This window comes from Tachysurus fulvidraco, chromosome 15 (assembly GCF_022655615.1).
Source record: "Tachysurus fulvidraco isolate hzauxx_2018 chromosome 15, HZAU_PFXX_2.0, whole genome shotgun sequence".
In the NCBI taxonomy this organism is placed as follows: Eukaryota; Metazoa; Chordata; class Actinopteri; order Siluriformes; family Bagridae; genus Tachysurus; species Tachysurus fulvidraco.
The window spans coordinates 7,052,824-7,075,103 of NC_062532.1; the positions used below are offsets into that span (position 1 = coordinate 7,052,824).

At 39.4% G+C, this 22,280-nt stretch overlaps 2 protein-coding genes across 9 annotated transcripts in view; both read left to right on the forward strand.

Annotated features, from left to right (window-relative positions):
- The first annotated feature begins 733 nt into the window (after window positions 1-733).
- On the forward strand, window positions 734-7,181 carry smarce1 (SWI/SNF related, matrix associated, actin dependent regulator of chromatin, subfamily e, member 1). Of its 7 annotated transcripts, none has more exons than XM_027171873.2 (11): window positions 734-831; window positions 1,862-1,915; window positions 2,447-2,490; window positions 3,037-3,141; window positions 4,005-4,097; window positions 4,460-4,591; window positions 4,816-4,987; window positions 5,160-5,332; window positions 5,493-5,594; window positions 5,959-6,223; window positions 6,328-7,181. In XM_027171873.2, the coding sequence occupies exons 2-11, from the start codon at window positions 1,909-1,911 to the stop codon at window positions 6,519-6,521; spliced, it is 1,287 nt and encodes a 428-aa protein (XP_027027674.1). In that variant the 5' UTR covers window positions 734-831; window positions 1,862-1,908; the 3' UTR covers window positions 6,522-7,181. The 7 variants fall into 7 exon arrangements, with proteins under 7 accessions (XP_027027674.1, XP_027027678.1, XP_027027677.1 ...); XM_027171877.2 differs by having other exon boundaries at window positions 735-831; window positions 4,005-4,085; XM_027171876.2 differs by having other exon boundaries at window positions 735-831; window positions 3,037-3,135.
- A 2,469-nt stretch (window positions 7,182-9,650) lies between these two features.
- prkcbb (protein kinase C, beta b) overlaps window positions 9,651-22,280 on the forward strand; it is a 91,953-nt gene continuing 79,323 nt past the window's right edge. Inside the window, exons 1-2 of one of the 2 annotated variants that reach the window (XM_027171769.2) lie at window positions 9,651-10,243; window positions 11,262-11,293. In XM_027171769.2, coding sequence (XP_027027570.1) covers window positions 10,062-10,243; window positions 11,262-11,293 — 214 coding nt within the window. In that variant the 5' untranslated portion in view covers window positions 9,651-10,061. The remainder of the gene's footprint in view (window positions 10,244-11,261; window positions 11,294-22,280) is intronic. The other variant, XM_027171768.2, reaches the window with a different exon arrangement.

The window sequence follows — 22,280 nt, forward strand, 5'->3', positions numbered from 1 at the left end:
ATCTTCAACATGCAGACGTGATCAGTATTTATTTTTTGCATAGATGTAACTATGTCTACGGTCTAATCGAAGCAGTACATCCATTGCCACATAAGATAACTCTGCATTCTTCTGTAGTGTGGAACTGGGAAAATCAAATGTTCAATCACTGGACAACTCGAACAAAGTGTCTCGAGTCCTAAATTCAGAGAAAGGTTGTCCTATCTAGTCTTCCAGTTCTGGTTGTGTCTCCTTTAGGAAATACTTTTTGAATTGTTTCAACAGTCAGTGGACATGACCAGTGATGTGTATTTTATATACAGAACAGAAAGGAAATGTGCAAGAGACAGAAGAGCATATCCTTGTGCGGTTTACTGTCAAATGTGGATCTTATCAAAGCCAGCAACTGAAAAGAATTAGACACTTTAGTAAATGTATCCTGTCATTCAATTGACCCTTAATGTCTTTTGCCATATCATATACATGGCTTGTTACACATTCAACGGGACTGTCAATAGTTTACATGCAATTTTTTCAGCATGCAAAATATATGTAAATTTTTTTTTCTCGCGACCCCCAGTTTGAGAACCATTGTATTAAAGCGTACACTATAGAGGAGCAGCGAAAAATTAATGTTATCAGGATGTACGCTAGAGGGCAGCAGTGAAACCGTCGTGTGTTATTAGGATGTTACCGCTAGAGGGCAGCAGTAAAACTGTCGTGTGTTATTAGGATGTTACCGCTAGAGGGCAGCATTGAAACCGTCATGTGTTATCAGGATGTACCGCTAGGGGGCAGCAGTGGATTCCGTTGTGAAGACACGGAGGTCTGAGGCGGAACAAAGGAGTGTGGGTGAGTAATTTTCAGTGTTGGATTGTAATCGTAGATATGTTTAAAAAAACGTAAATAAACTTATAATCGATTTTGAAGCGTATTGTTAGTACACTAGCTCGGTATTCTATCAGTTGTTCAATGTTACTAAATTGGCTCATTCTCGGCTAACCAGGTAGCTTTTTTTGAGGTAAATTTTGCTGCTCACGTTTCAATAAAACCAGTTTATCTGAATTCAGATTTCTTGCCTTTACCGATCGGTTGTTTTCTTTCGCGCAGCATACAAAAACACCGCAGATTCTAAAGTATAATGTATTCGATATAAATGATAGTTTACAATAAAGTGGGCGCTAACGTTAGCTACCCAGTTGTCACTGCGCCTCAGCTCGAAAACGGGGTTTTAAATCACCTTTAGCAAAATTACACTTCAATTATACCCTTATCTATAGTTATACGACTATATAACAGTTGCATCTGTGTGGATTTATTAAGGCATTATGAACTTAACGTATTTACGTTAACATGAACGGGGCCAGAAACGGAGTTGTTCTTATTTTAATTCAGGCGCAAGGGGCAGCCCTGTGTGGGGTCCTTCGGGTGCAGCACAATACAAAACGAATTTAGTGAATAAAAAGAACATTTAGGTGGTGATTCGGTTCCGGTGTGATTGGTTAGTTAAGGATAAGTGTATTGTTCTATTTTAGTTTAATAAGTGAGTTATAAAATACAATAAAACCCAATTCGGATCTGTTCCATAAAAATCTGTCTGTAGTTACATTCAAAGTGCGAGCGTCTTTTTGTTAACGCGAAAATATGTAGAATATTGTTTTAATAAAGATTTACAGGATTCCGGAAACCCTTGTGTAAAAAAAAATAAATAAAAATCCGACTTCCGGTCCGAAATAATCATCTTTTTGGGTTAAAATTTGGTTCTTTTTTATATATACAAACGTCTTTATTTTTCCATCTTATCTTTATGTACTTATTTATTTATTTAAAGCCAATTTGATGAACTGTTGACTTAAATCATTCCTTTTCCCCCCCTTTACAGTACCGAATGATGGAATTAGCCTGATATCGTCAAATCCTGCCAATAACATGTCAAGTAAGATCTCGTTTTAAGTCTAGTGTTGGTTTTGTTTAGAGTTTTTCTTGTATTTTTTTTCAGTGGAAAGACGCTAATAGGTGTTTAAAATGAGTTTGTCGATGACGTCACAGACTCATTTGCATATCAGAATCTATATCAGGCACGTGACCTGGTTATAATTGTGTACATGTTCAGATATTAATGTAATTTCCATCAAGCATCCATACAATGTGACAGAGCCGTAGTTGGGAAGCAGAAAGGACGGAAATGGTTGCAGAGGAAATGACTCATTTATTCCTCAGAAATATAAGAAATGAAGTGTTTTTGAGGGACAAGCAACAGTGATCAGTTATTTGTTGGTATGAACTGGTGTCTAAACAATGATGTTGAATTGGCAACACTGGTGGTGGCTTTACATATGGCTTCATTTATTCGAGAATGAGTGAAATTAAACTTATACAGTGATTCATCCGATGCAGAGGTCAGCTTTTTTGTGCTATTTCATTTATTAAAGTAGTTATTCAATGAATCTTTTTCCCCTCAACACAGAACGACCGTCTTACGCCCCGCCCCCTGCTCCGGCCCCCACTACAGTAAGTGTTTCAGAACATGTCAGTCATCCTTTCAAATGCCCCGCCCCGTCCCTATCAACCCCAACCTTAAAGCACTCAGGAGTGTTTGGACAGGACTGTGGCACTGTGATGAACACCTTCAATAGGGGGTGGCAAGGAAATTTATGCCCTATTGAATTTATTTTGGGAAATAGATCCAATATTCATGTTAGGCAAACTACAAACTGAGGGTTTTATTTTTTTGTTTTGTTATTTGCAGCATTTTTTTATTTTTTTACACCATCTCATCAAATTTGCCTCTTCCACCCCCATAGTGTGTGTGTGGCTTTGCTACAAATGGATGTAGAACAAATGCCAGTTTGTGCTGCTATCAAAAATTGCTGCTTTTTAAAATTTTATTTGTTTTTGGTTTTTTTTGCATGTCTTAAGCAAACCATGAACAAGAACACAAAAAATAATTTTTAAAAAACCCCAGAAAAGCAAGATTTGTTCATTTTTCTTTTGGTCCCTTCCTCCCTTGTTTGTTGTCATTTCTCATTCGTGTTTTGTCTCATTTGTCTCCATCAGCAAATGCCCACCACCCCTGGGTTTGTGGGGTACAACCCATACAGCCATCTGGCCTACAACAACTACAGGCTAGGAGGAAACCCCGGCGGAAACAACAGGGTAATGGTAGGATCCATGCTAAACAGAGGAACCCGGGTACTGCTAATGTTAAAGCTGAACCAGCTAATCTTGCCTCTGAGGCAGGATCTTTTATTTTTTTATTTAAACCAGTCAGTTTGCTTTCAAGAAAGAAAAGAAAAAAAAAAACAGAAGAAATGGGTTGATTGTTTATAGCTCTAGTTGCTTCCAAAAATCCTGTCATGTTTTTCATGCTTCTGGAAATCAGTCTCTCTTTACCAGAAGGCTTCTCCTTTGAGAGATTGGTTTTCAAAAGTGCTTCACCCTCTTTCATGTTGGTCATTTTATCACATCATTTATTTTGTTGCGAGTGTATCCTGATGGCTAGGATTAAAACATTTCAACCGGTTGCTTATAGGCATGTGCCGATATTAAAATGATCACTTTTTGATCATGGATTACGTATCGTCTCTTAACCGTAGAGGGGAAGCGGATTAAAGGATTGTCCTTATGAGATCTGTCCAGCTGATCTACCTAAGCAAATGTACCTGATACCTAAGAGTATTATACGTGTTGAAAATTGCTATTGGGAGTTTTTACTCAGTCACTAATCGTCACATGTCTAGCTGCTTGCTCTCCACCTAAAGATCCCGTAAGTCACCTGCAACCCAGTAGCTGTTTTGGTCTCCCTGCATGGGTGTGTTACAGAATATAGCCAGTGTAAAAATGACCACCATTTTGGTTGTGCTGCCTCTCAGAGCGCCGTCTCCATTTCCAGCCGTTCACTTGCTCTCCTTACTCATAGTGCTCCATTGCTGTGAACCCCCCCCTCCCCCATCATGCCGTTGCATCTCGCAGCTAATTTCTAACTGTGTGATATGTTTTTTCTCTTACTTTTTTTCTCCTGCCAGAATTCCACGGGGATTACGGTTCCTAAGCCACCCAAACCCCCCGATAAGCCCCTGATGCCCTACATGCGGTACAGCCGGAAGGTAAGCAGGAAGGTAAGACACCCACGGTGTCTGCTTTTACTGCTTATTTCTCACCACTCTTCCCACCGGGAGATGGTAGAGTTCATCATTGCTTCACTGGACGACCTCAAACAGGAAGTGTGACGCTGAAAAAAATAAATAAATAAAAGTGTGAATTCTCTCTCTTTTTATCTGCTGTTTTGTAATAAAAACTAGATGTTCAAGTCTCATAGACCGAGTGATGGTCACCGTGGAATCTCTGATCCACCGTGATTTCTACAGCACAAGGTTTTTCCTGATAGCTGCCCATGAGCAAGCTAACCCAGCTAAGGGTTCTGAATGGAACACCTGTGCTTTGTGGTATCTCTACTTTAACTTCAAGTTCTCTTCTGCAGGTTTGGGACCAGGTGAAAGCCTCCAACCCTGACTTGAAACTATGGGAGATTGGGAAAATCATTGGAGGCATGTGGAGGGACCTTACTGATGAGGAAAAGCAAGATTACTTAAACGAGTATGAAGCTGAGAAGGTCAGTCACCCAACTTTTGAATTCATGCTTTTTTTTTTTGGCATCATATATATTCATTAGTATCGGTGACATGGCAGCTATACTCAGTTGGAATTGGAAAAATCGTTAAAAAAAAAATTAGTCCTTAGAGTGCTAGCTAAACATAAATACCTGTCTTTATTGTGTGAGTAGGATAACAGGGATGATGACACATTCTCCATTGGTCTCTCTTTATTTGTCTGCAGATTGAATATAACGACTCCCTGAAGGCCTACCATAACTCCCCGGCGTACCTAGCATACGTGAACGCTAAGAACCGGGCCGAAGCAGCTCTGGAGGAGGAGAGCAGGCAGAGGCAGTCTCGTCTGGATAAAGGAGAGCCTTACATGAGCATCCAGCCAGCTGAAGATCCAGATGGTGAGAATCACACAACACTGCAGTACATTTCTGTTTGACAACGTCTGGCAGTTAATTACAATCTTTGATGTTAGTGTTTTCTTTCTAATATTTAGTCTTATTTGATCTCTGCCCTTTAATTTATGTTCTGTATAGTTCATGTCTCTCTCTGTGTTTGTGTGTGTGTGGATAGATTTTGACGACGGATTCTCTTTGAAGCACACAGCAGCAGCTCGGTTTCATAGGAACCATCGTCTGATCAGCGATATACTGAGCGAGGTGGTGGTGCCTGACGTGCGATCAGTGGTCACTACAGCACGCATGCAAGTGCTCAAACGGCAGGTCCAGTCCCTCATGGTGCACCAGGTACACACACACACACACACAGGAATGGGCTCCTGCCTCTTGTGCTATGATCAAATCAGTGCACTAGAATTGGACAGTAGTTCTTACTCGCAAAAAAGTCCCAGTAGCTCCAGTAAGAAGTGAGGGAATTCCTTCAGTGTTGTCATGTGCGTTTATTCAGAGGAAACTGGAGGCGGAGCTGCTGCAGATAGAGGACAGACATCAGGAGAAGAAGAGGCGGTTCCTCGAATCCACCGATTCCTTCAACAATGAGCTCAAACGGGTAAGATGCACTTTCCTGAATCACAGCAGCGTGGGAAGGTGTTTTACACACCCTGACCCTGTTGATTAAAAAGGGCAGCGAAGACTTTCTGGACTTCACGGCAAGCAATAAATGGCTCTTCTAGCGGTGTGTACATAATGCACAATGTCTAATTCAGTGACTAGGGTCTGGTTTGGGACACATACGCAATGATTAGCCTGGATGAATTAATCATTAAACACTTATTTAGTTCTGATTAGAATATTATTTACTGTGAAGGATTAATGGAGACTGAATTTACATACTGAAGGCTGAAGGGATCTTACAGTAGATGAACCTCTGAGATGATAACCGTGTGTGTGTGTGTGTGTGTGTGTGTATGTAGCTTTGCGGTCTGAAGGTGGAGGTGGACATGGATAAGTTGGCAGCAGAGATGGCAGCAGCCGAAGAAGCCGCGAGACGGAGGGCGGAGGAGAGGGAAAGGGAGCGAGAGAAGGAGCGAGAGCGAGAGAAAGAGCGAGAGGCGGAGGCGGAAAAGACCGAGAGGGCGACAGAAGAGGATCAGCAGGGAGCGAGTGGACCAAACAGCAGCGAGCAGAACACAAGCACTGACAGCAAGGAACAGGACAAACCCAGTCCGATGGAGACGGGTGAGAACAAAGACTAACCATAAATACATGTGCTGCCGCATTTTCCCCACCTACACCCAACACAGCCTATTGCATTCATGGTGTTTGTTCTGTGTGTCCTACAGATGAGGTTCGTGCTGATGTGTCTGAGGCCCAGCAGGAGTGTGAGGAGCGTACAGTGGAGAAACCAGAGCAAGCAGAGAGTGGGTTAGAGGAGGGGGCAAGCGACAGTAATCCTCCCTTAGAGAGAGAAAACAGCACAGAGTCTGCACCCTCCGACACCGCGCCGGAGGAAAGAGCCCCTGCTGCCCCACAGTAACCGAGCAAACTCCCCACTCCTGACAGTGTACAACCTCATTTGACATACACAGAAATGAAAGGCTTTTAGAGGACACTGCTATGTTGTTGTTTTTTTATTTTTTATTACTATTGTTATTTTACCCCCACCCAATTATGCAGACACACTCACTAATTAAGATTTGCTTTAATAAAACAGCAGGTACGTAGATATTCCCCCTCACACGTTTCTGCATTAGGCCTAAAAAAACTTTAATTACATATGTCCTTTAGCATTGCAAGTTAAAAAGGTAATATATCATTCAAAAGGAACGTGCGACCCAAGCTATAAGTTCCTTGGTTTTATTATTAGAACTCCACTTCATTAAAGAAATTTTTCCACTTCATTCAGTTCCAGGTGTTCATTTTGTTCCTTCCATGCTCATGTCCCTTAAAATTCAGAATTTTCTCTCAATTTGAAACCTTACTTAGCTGTAGACTGTGTTTAGGTAGCCTAATTTCTTCTCTTTTTTGTTTTCCTAATATTCTTTCACTGAGCTGATTTACATATCTTGGCAGGATATTGCCAAAAAGCGCAGGTGAGACGGACAGCCATCTCATTAGATTGTTAGCATACACATTCTCGTTACACGCAGCCGTTTTGTATTATGTATTACCCAATAAAGTGATTTATATGTCTTAACATCTGTGTCTCTGACTTTATTTTGGGCTCTCCTGCAGTTTCTTCTAAAACCTGTTTCCTGTAGTCACTCAAAATGTTAGACAGCTGGATAACAACTCATGTATTTCTCCAGAAGAATGGATTCGTTGATGAAGGCTGAACTTTTCTAACAATGTCAGTTGTGATGGTCTGTTTCATTACTTTGCCAGATCTGAATGAAAATAGCACCAGTTACAGGCATCAACTACAAGGTTAAAAGGTTTCTCATGAAGGTGGTCATGTAATGATTAAGAAGAGAAGAGAGGTTATGGTAACTCAACTAACCATTCTTTACACCTGTGGCGAACAGAAAACCATGTCCAAACTAGCAGGGGGATGGCCTACAAAACTGTAATACCACACTGGGTTCCACTCCTATCAGCCAAGAACAGGAATTTGAGGATACAGTGGCCAGAAACACACCCAAGCTAGACAAATAAATATCTGAAAAATGTTGCCTGACCTTAACCAGTGTTTAAATTTTAATAATTTTGTTAAATTAGGTGATATTCATAATCACAGTCTTGTGGAATACCGTTAATTAAACCTAAACCAAGGTATAGCATTTACATTCATCAGTGAACATCACTACTGGTTCACTAGGTCACAGAATAAGAATACTATCAGTCTAAAAACTCTGTGAGGAGGAAATTACACAAACAACACAATCACCAGTTCACACTCTTGCTATATATAGAGCTATACATTATTAGTATACTGTGTGTCAATAGGCTAAGTATGCAGAGCCTGCGTCCTGGTGTTGTCCAGCAGGGGGCAGTGCATCAAGACGGTTGTGTGTGTCAATAAGGAGGAGGAGGCAGGAAGTCCTTTTGTTCACTTCTGATTAGGTTTGGAAATTAAAAGCGTGCTAGATTATTGTCTGATTACAAAGTACATTCCACTTATCCAGGATCCATGAAGGAGGCAAACTCTGACTGTCTCTCTGTATATCTTGCTTTTACAGTCTTGTAAAACAAAGACTGTTATAAGCTTCTGAAACACAATCAGATGCCCAAAGTTACAGTGCCGGCTCTCTCAGATGCAATACTGATAGAGAACTGGCTGCTTTGTGCAGTGTGAAGCATGACCTTACTGCTGCTTCCTCCATACACACATGTTCAAGTGTGAACCAGAGGAAACCAATTCTGCTGACCACCAACACCATGGTCAGCACAGCACACACACACACACACACACAAGGCATGGAAAAACACTAATGAAATACAGCAGTATGCCTTCACTCGCTGAACCATCAGATTCTTCCACTGATATGCAAATATTTGTAGACAACCTTGTAAGGAAAGCATAATATGAATATTTGGTTCTCATAAAGCGCACACTCCCTCTCATTGACGTTAAGGAAACAGTGAAGATTAAAAACAACATATAACATGATTCTCCTCATCTGTGATGTCTCAATTATTTGACATGCAAAACTTGGATAGTGTTTCATATAAAAAAGGTGAGGCAGTGCTCGATGTCTGTCACTTCTTTCACCAGTTCAGATCACAGTAAAAACTTTACTTTACTTATAGTTCATATTATACCTGACAATGAACATTTAATGTAATCTATACTTAGTATATTCTATATCCTTCTAATACTCTTCTAGTGTTGGTGGACACCTACTTCCAATTCATTGGGATTTCATTCCTTTTTAAAACCATGTCTTTATAGATTGGTGAGTCCTGTTCCACAAACATTGTCCAGGTGTTTCACATGGCAGTTAACAGAAAAGAAATATAATGCCAGTGATGAACATAATTGGTTTAATGAACCATGATAATCGCCAGAGTTCAATATATTTCGGAACAGGTGCCATCTTGGTGAGATGGTTCAGGCAAAGATCTCTGCATGATGATAGCATTTACTCAAACACACTGCATCATGTGTCACTGCGTGTGCATGACTAATAAGATATCCAGCTGTTCCACACTATCTCTGGAGTGCCACAGTATCGGTGTTTCCTGCAGGTGGCAGTGGGTGTAGTCAAAAATGATCAATCTATCAATTGTGCCATTGTGGTTAGTTATGACCTGAAGGAGAAAGTGGAGGAGTGACTCATAGTCAGCACTTACTCATCCCTGTATGTATGTATGTATGTATGTATGTATGTATGTATATATATATATATATATATATATATATATATATATATATATATATATATATATATATATATATATATATATATATATAGAGAGAGAGAGAGAGAGAGCGAGATCCAAGGTTTTCATATCTTTTCATATTTTTTCTTTATATAACATTAGAGACAATGCATAAACAAGGAACAGAGTCACAAACCAGGAAAAGAGTGAAAGACAAACAAAGAATCGAAGACGGCGTACAAAGATAAAACATATAGATAGATAGATAGATAGATAGATAGATAGATAGATAGATAGATAGATAGATAGATAGATAGATAGATAGATAGATGTACTTAGCTAGATAAATGATGGAAGGATGACAGACAAGTTAAGTGAGACAGATAAAGAGTAACAGATGCTGAGCGATGGATTGAGAGAGACACATTGACATAGATTGAGTGAAGGAAAAAGGGAGGGAGAGCAAAGAGTGAGACAGAAAAAGCGACAGAGTGAGTCAAGTTGAGTGCTGAGGGAGGAGTTTCGGCGCAAAAGTGTACTGCCAGTTTGGGTGAGAAAGCGGCTCGTGCGGAGCGGAAACTGCAGCTGTGGCTGACACCCCGTGCGCTTTCACACTCCGTTAGCCGAGTCGCTCAGTGCCTGGTCCTGTTTTACGCCTTCTCTCTGTCTCTTTTTTCTCCCACTCACCCGTTTATCGGAGTCGGTAGTGTGTTCGCTGTAGTTTTTCACCTCTGTTAACGGTTCGGCGGTAGTCATGGCGGACGGCGCTCCGAGCAGCAGTGGCAGTGATGGAGAGGAGAAGGGCGCGCGCCTTCGGGGGTTCGCGCGGCAGGGCGCGCTCCGTCAGAAGAACGTGCACGAGGTGAAGGACCACAAATTCATCCCGCGTTTCTTCAAGCAGCCAACCTTCTGCAGCCACTGCACCGACTTCATCTGGTGAGAATACACACGTCCAGTAGACACGTGTAATATTCTTTTATACGCGCTACATATATACAGTATATATATATATAAACACAAATAAACACTCAACTCAATAAACACTCAGAACTTATTCAATTTTCTTTCATTCATCTCCAACTAGGTGCTTTATCTTTGTGCTTTTCAGTGACACAATAAATTCATTTAATTAATTAGTCAATTAACTTTTAGATTTTAGGCGACTTTTATTTAGCATATTAAAAAATATGTAGGAGCTATTTGTCTATTTTTGTTTGTGTAATGTTAAAATTTAGTTTATTTTTTTGTCTTTTGTGTTTATATTTTTATGTTAATTAAAATATGTTTACTTATCTTAGTATTCTTTTAATCGGATTGGTTTAGAATTTCTTTCTTGGGGAAACAAAGGGGTTCACTTGTGTGGGCCTATGGTTTTTTTTACCAGTTTGTCAAGCCAGTTGGGCACAAGGAACAGAAGATGCAAAATTGTTTGTTTGCTTGTAAACCCTTTAATAAAGCTCACTAAACGCGTTTACTGCGTAAACCACAACCCATGGTGTATCGTGGTGATTATTTGAGTTATTTTGGAGTTAAGTTTGATTTATTTTTTTTAATTTCATTTGATTTGACAAATAGTCACTACACTATGTTCTGCATTATTAAATAGTATTTATAGTACATTGAATAGGCATCTAGGTAAAATTATGATGGTCCTCCATCTCTCAAGTGTAAATATAAATGTAGGTAGCAGTAGGTAAGTTTAAATTTAAATCTGGGCATGCACCATTTTGAACAAGTACTTTTTATAAAGTATGACAAACTAAATATAAGCTAGTATTTTGAGTGTGCACCATATGTAAATTATTATTTTATTTTTTATAATAATGGAGCAGGTAATTGTAAATAAAACAAGTAAGTATATGTCACTAAAGTATAAATAATGGTATTTATTGTAAGTGCTATATTGTTTGGTGTGTGTACCATTTTAAAGATGTACTGTTTCTCTTTGTTCCAGGGGTTTCGGGAAACAAGGATTTCAGTGTCAAGGTATGGAGTGAGTCTTCACTGGCCCAGCTTTGAAAAAGATAAACCCGTAGCTCATTATCCATGTAGTGCCATTATGTTGTTGAGCTGACTTTCCACTTGTATAACATTAATGAAGGATTCTGACCACTGAATGGAAGAGTGTGACGGCTGTGAGTGCAGAGTAAACATTTTCTTTGCAATATCATTCTCCTAAACTCTGCAGACTGAGATGAGTACACTAAACTTTAAAATCTTTCAGCCCCAGGACAAGTTAGTACCTCTAATCTACACCTAGGGAAAACATAGTTAAGCTGTGGTATCGTGGAGTTCAGGAATGATACCAAATGATCCCAAATAGCTAACTCATCATTTTCATTAAAATATGTCATTGTCGCTTCTTCAAGCCTGATGATTAGAGAATGATTAGAGAATAATTTTTGTACATGCCGTGATAGAAAGAGTCCACACCAAGACACCCTGACGACTCCCATGTTTCAGTTAGATGTAAAGGAACCATTGTTAACACCAAATACAGACCTTGTTGCAAGCCAGTAAGGAGTAAGATGCTTTAGTTAGAAATATAAAATGGGCTACTGTGTATGACATGTTTGAGTTTTTCTTGGATTTTTGTACACATGGTATAAGCTGTGCTGAATGTCTAAAGTAGGAATGGAAATTGTGTCTCTTTTAAACGACTTAAAGGAATTGGCTCTTCGATAATGTTACAATTGAAGTGAAAACCATAGAAAACACCAGCTTTAAAATGTCAGTTCATCAACTTAGTCTTAAGAGCAGTCTTCCCATCCTCTTCCCCCTTTACAGATTGATGTTAAATTAAGTCATACCACTTCTCTACTTTTAAACTCATTCATAATAATATTTGAACCTGGTTACATCTAACATCAATCATACTAATATCTGTTTTGAGAAGGTAAATATCAATATTAGTGTTATTGTTAACGTTTAGCCGGCTCTCTGACTTCCTACTAGGCTGTCGTTAAGCTAATAGTTAGTGTTAGCTGGCTAGCTTGTCGCTACGCAATTTCAATAATTACAGTAAGAATTTCAGTGTTTAGACTACCAGTAGCAGCCACTCAGGGATATAAGTATAAAAGTGCAGTTAAAATAGTTTTCTGTGAGTGTAACTTGATTGCCCAGAACAAACAAAATATTATTTTAACTTAACATGTTTAAAATCCTGAGGTGGAAAATAACTCGGTCCAATTTATTGTTTATTGTTTGGATGAAATCTGAACCTAAACCTTTTCAGTTACCAAAATTACATTATACTTTGATGATGTTTGTAACAGAATGTATTTTAATAAATCAGTGTGACGTTACACAGTTTCATTCACAGACACTATGCAGAGCTGCACTCATTTGATTTAATCTGCTGTGCCAGCAACTAATCTTCAGTAGAGAGGAATCTGAATCGTATAGTTGTTTATTTATCCAGATATGCACCCTTACAATACACTACAATACATATACAGTATATCATTACATTAACAGCAATGCTGCCACATCATATGCCTCTGGATTGAAGCTCATATCAGTCAAACACCCACCAGTCATACCATTCTCACTAGCTCTATCTCTTAGTGTCATGCTATAACTAAATTTTTTTTCAAGATTTCCTGGATTGCATTTTGATCATAGCTGCTTCAGAGAATACTGAATATAGAACAGTCACTAGAGGGTCATTGAATCCATTTAACTTGTTGAAATTTTCAAAGTTCTAGTAATAATTCGAAATACAGGCAGCCTTTTTACCTCACAGCAGGTGCCTGGTTTTATTCTGAGCTCTGTCTGTGCAGAGATTTGCATGAGGGTTTCCTCTGTGTTTTCTAGTTTCCTTCTACCCTATAAAGATATGCTGGCTGGCACTTTGGCAACTTTAAATTGCCCCTAATTGTAGAAGAGTGCTGCCCGCTATTGGACTGGCATCCCAGCCAAGGTGTATTCCCACGTGGGACCTATAATTCCTGGACTTGGCTGTGGATCCACCGTGCCATAGACAAGTCATTCACCAAAAACCCGAAATAGTCCATATAGGAATAGACCAGCCTCCATGAAACTGTGGCATTAGGAATGAGGCAGGTTAAAACAAGAAATATTTGACAAAAATAAATATACAGTAGCAATATTTGAAAGCCATGTGGCTCTTTCTCTTTATGCATAAAACTTCAGAATGAGTTTGTGAGACTTGTAGCCCTTTAGGTGGTGGAAGCAGAATTGGAAAAGACATTTGATGAAAGTCTGGAAGAGCCTAATGAATTCTACATGAAACTAATGAAGTCTAGATAAAACTAAGGAAGTGTTAAGTATGAAGATTTAAAATTAAAATTCTGTATATCCAGACTACAGATAGGGGATATACTGTATATCGATACAGATACTAGTATCGGTTATCATCTGATACTTACTTCCTTATAACCTATAAGCAAATATTATTGCTCATAACAAATGTTCTGGTACCAGTGTCCAATGCTATATAAGTGACATAATGCTATGGTACATCCGGATGTATTTTGTGATCAGCAAAGCAAAATAGATATTCCTGATAAAATATCTCAAATAGCATCTAAACATAGCATAGTAACACAACATAGTTTACATCTGCAATAAACACTTGGTAGGAAAAAATGTGATTCCTATCTAATGTTATGACACAAGATTCAAGTGCAAGAACATCAAGTGCTCATACATATTTTAAAAAAGTTGAAAAAAGATATCTGATTGATTAAGACTATAGTAAATTAAACCCAACACAGCAACACAGCACACCACTACACGCATTAAACTTTGCCCAACAATACCACACTATACTAGAAAGCAATCTAACTACTTACATTTGTCCTAAGACACACATGGAATTTCTTTCTTTGGTTAATTACTTTTAGTGGCTTCCTAGAACACCCACAGTGAAAGTTCAACACTGTTTGTTGAGGGATGCTGCTTGTAGATATGACCATTACATGAACTGCGTCCACAAATGTGTCATCATTTATAAATCAGTATTTCAGTGGGTAGTTCATGGGATCGATAAGCTCAGTGTGTCCCATAAGCTCAGTAGGTCCCAAATGGCAAAACATTTTAACACAGGGACTCTCAAGGACTCACAAATTATGGCACCACAAGTCCACAACTAGCTTCATTCATTCTTCATTTTACATTGTCTTAAAGATTATTGAGGTCCAATGTCTTGAGGAGTGACTCAAGAACTAATATATTGTAGCTGCGGTAGCTTAGTGGCTAATGTGCTGGACTACCGACTGCCAATCAGAAAGTTGTGAGCTTGAACCAAAGGTCCACCAAGTTGCCACTGCTAGGTCCTTGAGCAAGGCCTTTAATCTTTAATTACTCAGTTGTATAAAATGAAATAAACAGTAAGTCATAATCCAGTAAGTATGGATAAGGGACAAGCCATGTGGGGGACATGGATTGTGACAAGCCATGTGGGGGACACAGCAAGCATTTAGAACTCATCTGTATATTACACACTACTGCTGCTGTATATTGCACAAAAAGCATAATATTGCACTCCCACACTTTATGTACATTGCTGATCGTTCATAGTCCATATTCATATTTCATATTTTATATATTTTATTCATTCTATATCCATATTTTATACTCATTCTGTCTATATTGTATCTCATCATCTGCATTGTTTTCTTATATAGCATAGTGTTATTTATGTCTGTACCTTTGAGAGTCACAAACTGCTGGAACCAAATTCCTTGTGTGTGTCAACACACCTGGCCAATAAATCTGATTCTGATTCTGATTCTGATGTGGAAGAAGGTGCTCTGGTCAGATGAGACCAAAATTGATGTTCAAAACGTTATGTGTGGCAGAAACCTAACACTGCACATCACCCTGAACACACCATCCCCACCATGAAACATAGTGGTGGCAGCATCATTTTGTGGGGATGCTTTTATTCAGCAGGGACAGGGAAGATGGTCAGAGTTGATGGGAAGATGGATGGAGCCAAATACAGGGATATCTTAGATGAAAACCTGTTAGAGTCTGCAAAAAAATTGAGACTGGGGCAGAGGTTAAACATACAGCCAGAGCTACAATGTAATTGGTTTAAATCAAAGCATATTCATGTGTTAGAATGGCCCAGTCAAAGTCCGGACCTAAATCCAATTGACAATCTGTGGCGAGACTTGAAAATCGCTGTTCACAGACGCTCGCCATCCAATCTGACTGAGCTTGAGCTATTTTGCAAAGAAGAATGGGCAAAAATTTCACTCTCTAGATGTGCAAAGCTGGTAGAGACATACCACAAAAGACTTGCAGCCGTAATTGCAGTGAAAGGTGGTTCTACAAAGTATTGCCTCAGTAGGGCTGAATACAAATGCATGCCACACTTTTCAGATATTTATTTGTAAAAAAGAATTTGGACACCATTTATCATTTTCCTTCCACTTCACAATGATGTGCCACTTTGTCTTGGTCTACCACATAAAATCCTGATAAAATAAATTTTTGTGGTTGTAACATGTCAAAATGTGAAAAAGTTCAGTGGGTATGAATACTTTTGCAAGGCACTGTAATGGCCAGACTGTTTTGAGCTGACATGAAGTCTACAGTAAGTCATATAACCACTCTTTGGGGTAAACAGAAAATGATTTCATATTGTAGTGGATTGGCTACAAGAGCAGAAAGCCAATTCAGGTTCATCTGTCAGACAAGAACGGAAGGTTTTTGGATCTGAGACTCTACAGTAGAGAGAGGCTCACCAAAACTGGAGAGTAAAAGTTAGGGAAAAGAGGCTGTGAGATAGTTCAGTATTAGAGTTACATATAAAATAATAAATTGAGATCACATGGAGACTTTTGTGCTGACTTCAAAATGCCATTGTGTCGGTCAGCTATACGGTTGGGTTTTCATCAGTAAACATTTGAAGACTTCAGCAGGGTTCCCTGCTGAATCTAGTTCCTTTCAAGCTTTCTTAATAATATCATATCTCAGGGAGTTTTTCCTTGCCACAGTAACCCCATTCTTTATTAGGTATAAATATTTAATATTTAATTTATGTTAAATTATGATACCTAGATGACTCGCTCAGGGCATCTGCAAAACAGCGGGTCTTCTGGCTTAAATTGATTTGAACAACACTGCTGTAAATGAACACTTTAGAATTAACAATGACCTTTAAAGGTTTTAGAACCTGTGGCCGTTCTAGTGCACTCTGTTTGATCTGCTGCATTTGATGAGGGGCGCGACAGGAGGCCGGAGGATTAAAAGAAGTTTAGGAGGGCAGGAGAATTGGGACGCAGCCGGTCTGCGTTCTCCTGTGGGGATTTTCCTTCACTCAGTTAGTTCACTTTAATAAAATAGGGCATCTCTCAGCATCTCTCACGTCTCCGCACACCATGGACCAGATTGACGGGATTTGGTTACACGTTTCTCATGAATGTAAAAATGTAAAGACATGGGCCATAACATATTGTATAGAGATTAAATAAACCAATTCTAAAAAAAAAAAAAGACCTGACAAGCTGTTCTTTGCTGACATCATAGATACTGATCTATTTGTTGAAACCACCCACATGGTTACATACGCTGCCTTACACATAGGTCACACAGTGTATAGCACATTTATAATATGTAATATATTTGTGACCGATTATAGAAATGGTGTAACATTTCAGCAAAGCTAGCTAGCTTATCGTTGTATACATTAGAGTCACTTTTCAATTGCCTTTGTGCTCTATCTCAAACAAAGTGGAAGCATCACATAAAATTTATACCCCAAATTACGTTAAATACAATTTGTCCTAGTTCTAAAGTAGCTGTGGTGTGAACAAAAGTTCTAAGAGCTCATGAATATTTAGAATATTCTATACTGTGTACTCCAAAAGCACGGAGGTTGTTTTAGTTTACTGATTCTGTTTGGAACAACCTTAAATATATTAGCTAGCTAGTTACTAGCCTAGCATCAGTGTATGTTACCTAGCTAGCTTGTAAATCTATAAAATAAGCTCTTACTGTAAAGTGTAAGAGAAAGAGAGTGTAACATATCCTGGGGCCATGGGGAAGATGCCCCAACCACTTTAAAACTGTTGTTCGTTAACATTTTTATATAGTAGCTTGTGGCAAAAACCAAACGACCAAACACTATTTTTTAAAAATATCACTTAAGCCTTATTTGGAATTGCCATTTTGCATTTTCTGATGACTAAAAATAAAGTTTATTTCTTCAAACCCAGATATTTGTGCCACTCCTGGGTATATGGCATTATTGTTTCATGATACTGTGGCATATGTAAACAAAAGCAAGGCTTTTCCACAACTGTAGCTGTCATTACAATGATCAGTGTGAGTAGCCTGTGGGATTTATTTTTTCATTTCTTGAGCTACTGTACATTTTTTTCTAATTAGAACAAGTTATTGTTATATCGTTATTGTATAGTGTAGTCAAGTTATTACAGTCATTTAAATTCTTTATTGCTGGTTTGGATTTAAATGCTAGTTATAAGGAAGGATAAGTTTTAGGTGATTGATATAGATGAACATGTGTAGAAGGGGTTATGGAAGCCATAGAAGATGATGTTGAAGGGTGGGTTGGTGAAGATGAGTGTGTGTTAGTGAAGGTGAGGGTGTGTTGGTGAAGGTGAAGTTGTAGCTGTGTGTGTGTGTGTGTGTGTGTGTGTGTGTTGGTGAGTATGAGATAATGAAGTGAGGGTGTGTTAGTGAAGATGAAGGTGTTTCTGTGTTGATGAAGATGAGTTGTGTTGATGAAGGTAAGGGTGTGTTGATGAAGGCAAGGGTGTGTGAAAGATGAGAGTGTGTTGATGGAGGTGAGTTTGTGGCAATGAAGATGAGGGTGTGTTGATGAAGATGAGCATGTGTTGATGAAGGTGAGGGTGTATTGATGAAGATGAGGGTGTGTCAATGAAGATGAGGGTGTGTGGATGAAGATGAGGGTGTGTGGTTGAAGATAAGGGTGTGTTGATGAAGATGAGGGTGTGTCGATGAAGATGAGGGTGTGTCAATGAAGATGAGGGTGTGTTGATGAAGAATGAGGGTGTGTGGATGAAGATGGGGTGTGCTGATGAAGGTAAGGGTGTTTTGATGAATGTGATGGTGTGTTGACGAAGATGAGGTGTGTCGATGAAGATGAGGGTATGTTGAGGAAGATGGTGTGTTGATGAAGATGAGGGTGTCTTGATGATGATGAGGGTGTGTCGATGAAGATGAGGGTGTGTTGAATTTACGGGTGTGTTGATGAAGGTGAGGGTGTGTTAAAGGTGTGGGCATGTTAGTGAAGGCGATGATGTAGCTTTGCTGATGAAGATGTGGGTGGGTTAGTGCGCATGTGCTAATGAAGGTATAGTTGTGCCACTGTATTTAACCCATAACGCACCTGGCTGCTTTAGTTGCTAGGTAACAAGATAGATGGAGTGATGGGCATTTTCCCTCTTGCTCTCTCCTTGTCTGTCTATCTGTTGCTCTCCATTTCTATTAATCTTGCTTTCTCTGTCTCAACACACCCACACACTCATCAGCACAGTCTCATTATCTCTCTCCTTCTCTGTCTCTCTGTCTCATGTTGTATTTGTCTTTCTTTCCGTCCATCTGTCTGTCTCTCTCTCTGTTTAGTCTTGTATGTCTCTCTCTCTCTGTTTGTCTAGCTCTGTCCTTGTCTGCCTGCCATCTTTCTGCTTCTCTCTCTGGTTCAGTGTGCATGGTGATCACTGTTCTGGATTTGGCTTCTACCCTAAGGATACACACACACACACACACACACACACACACACACACACACACACACACACACACACACACACACACACACACACACACACACACACACACACACACACACACACAGTAAAAGAGAGTCCTTAGAGACAAGAGCAAAGAGTAAAGTGTGTTCTTCTGTGTGTCCAACTCTGTCTCTCTCTTCCGTCTGCAATTATTTTAACGGCCATATTTATTTTCTATTTTTGTCTCTTAGTTTTGTTCACTGTTCCATTTTCAGTTTCTTTCTCTCGCTTTTTCGTTCTCTGCTCTTTCACACCTCCGGGAGTCCTGCACTGTATGTGTGTTTGTGTATATTCCTGTGTGTGTGTTTGTGTGTACATGCTTGTGTGAGTGTGTATATGCCTCTGTGTGTGTGTGTGTGAGAAAGAGAGATAGAGAGAGAGAGATGGAGAGTAAGTGAGTGAGTGAGTGAGTATGTGCACATACTGCATATATGTGTGTGTGTGTGTGTATGTGTGTGTGTGTGTGTGTGTGTGTGTGTGTGTACATGTTTGTGTGTGAGTGTATATATGCCTCTGTGTGTTTGTGTGATTTTGTGTGAGGTTATATATGCTTTTGTTTGTGAGTTTGTATATGTTTGTGTGTGTAAGTTTGTGTGCTTTTGTTCGAGTGTGTACTTGCTTGTGTGTGTGCGTATTTGTGTAAGTGAGTGTATACTTGCTTGTGTGTGAGCTTGTGTGTGAGTGTGTACTTGCTTGTGTGTGTGCGTATTTGTGTAAGTGAGTGTATACTTGCTTGTGTGTGAGCTTGTGTGTGAGTGTGTACTTGCTTGTGTGTGTGAGCGTGTGTGGGTGGTCAGGTATGGCCAAGGGTCGTGTAGAGAAAAAGCCTCATCTTCTCGCTGCTGTGGAGCTGACACACACACACACACACACACACACACACACACGCACACACACACAGAGCAGAACTTCACCTACGGCATCAGTGTTTCTGGTAGTTTCCACGCAGACTGTAACTCTGACATTCACATAATTTATTCAGTGCATATAAAGAGACACAAACAGACAGAAGAGAGATGAAAAAGACAGGAATAGAAAGACAGGGGAAAAACAGAGAGACCAGGACAAGATGGAGAGATGAATAATCACATATACTGTGTATATATAAAAATAATATGAAAATAGTGCATAGACTAAACATTATACTTGGTTCATTTTTTATAACAGCAACTCTGACAGCAGCACTGACTGTAATCAAATGATAGGTAATCATATAAAATACGTTATTGTTTCTATAGCAACAACTCATTCACAGGAAACTGGACGTGGACGATCTACATCCTGTTTGCTATTACCTCATTTAAATAACATGGTGTTAGTTAGTATAGAAAAAAACATATCATTGTTGATACTGTCATGCTTTCAGTCTGAGATGTTTATACTCATGGAAGGAGTCTCCAGTGTCAACAAGTCTTCCAGCTTAGGTTGTGTAGCCGAGGTATTCTCTGTGTAGCGCAACGAGCTGTGTATTGTGTCTTATGAAAGATAAGAAAGAGAGATAAATGAGCTGTTTTTTTTTTCAAAGCTCTATCATTGATCTCTCACGTTTACACTGATGCACATACTGAAGCTGATATCAGACTCTAACTGCATGGTTTGCACACAATCTTTACATTGTTTGAAGAATTGCATTATTTTACTTGCTAAAATACATGAATAATTTAGGGAACTGTGTGTGCAATAACTCCCGCTATCTCACTTTACAAGGCTTTTCACAGAGAGCTTAACCCCGTGTTTTACAATTCACATTGTCTGAAAGCAGCTTTAGCATCAGGTTCAGCGAAAACGGAAGTGCGTGCAAACAATAGCGTAAGTGATGACGTGTTTATTAATATATTCCAATTCTAATTGCTGTGGTATAAGACAAATAATACACTCGTTGCACTGGTCTCAGTAATCATGAAGATGACATGGTCTTTGTGTGTGTCAGTTCCAGGAAAGAGGGCGTGGCTTCCAGTTCCTCAGAAGTAACACTTTTTTAGACACAGATCTTTCACTTCATCTATTACATAAATAGATCATTTGTGTCTGATGTCTTACACAGTTACTGTAGCTGATGAAGTTTAAAGAGTTCATGTTAGTGTACAGTGTACAAGCGTAGGACACCTGAAGTGTGCTTAGCTGTAGGCAGTGTTAAAGCAGAGTGTATGAGTGTGTGTGTGTGTGTGTGTGTGTGTGTATGTGCGTGCATGGGTGTGAATTCAGAACAGCTGTGTATTGCCGCTGACTCTCTGACCCCTCTCTCTGCTCAGTGCGTATCCTGCTATATTTATTCGCACTGCGTAGGCAGCCTCTCCTTACTTGCATAACGACCATTACCACCGGCATTAAAGGGCAAAATCAAACAGCACTCATTTTTCTATTCTCTCTCGCTCGCTGAGAACAAATGACTCTCAACATCACATCTCACACATTACACCCATCTCACTCTCTGTCCCTCAGAGTAACATCATCATTGTTGTCATTCACTATAGTTGTGGTTTTGATAGTCGCAGTAGTTAGGTTTCACTCTTCGTGCATCTGGTTCTCTCAATCACAGTGTTCAGTGTTCTATTAGTCATAGTGTTCGGTGTTTAATCAGTCACAGTGTTCAGTGTCCTATTAGTCATTGTTCGGTGTTTAATCAGTCACAGTGTTCAGTGTCCTATTAGTCATTGTTCAGTGTTTAATCAGTCTCAGTGTTCAGTGTTTAATCAGTCACAGTGTTCAGTGTTCTATTAGTCACAGTGTTCGGTGTTTAATCAGTCACAGTGTTCAGTGTCCTATTAGTCATTGTTCAGTGTTTAATCAGTCACAGTGTTCAGTGTTTAATCAGTCTCAGTGTTCAGTGTTTAATCAGTCACAGTGTTCAGTGTCCTATTAGTCACAGTGTTCAGTGTTTAATCAGTCTCAGTGTTCAGTGTTTAATCAGTCACAGTGTTCAGTGTCCTATTAGTCACAGTGTTCAGTGTTTAATCAGTCACAGTGTTCAGTGTCCTATTAGTCACACTGTTCAGTGTTTAATCAGTCACAGTGTTCAGTGTTTAATCAGTCACAGTGTTCAGTGTTTAATCAGTCTCAGTGTTCAGTGTTTAATCAGTCACAGTGTTCAGTGTCCTATTAGTCACACTGTTCAGTGTTTAATCAGTCACAGTGTTCAGTGTTTAATCAGTCACAGTGTTCAGTGTTTAATCAGTCACAGTGTTCAGTGTCCTATTAGTCACAGTGTTCAGTGTTTGATC

What these genes read in the sequence shown, in the direction of transcription:
- smarce1 (XM_027171873.2), top strand. An exon ending in CTGCTCCGGCCCCCACTACA is followed by an intron (nt 2,491 to 3,036) that starts GTAAGTGTTTCA and finishes TGTCTCCATCAG; the next exon opens with CAAATGCCCACCACCCCTGG. An exon ending in GCGGAAACAACAGGGTAATG is followed by an intron (nt 3,142 to 4,004) that starts GTAGGATCCATG and finishes TTCTCCTGCCAG; the next exon opens with AATTCCACGGGGATTACGGT.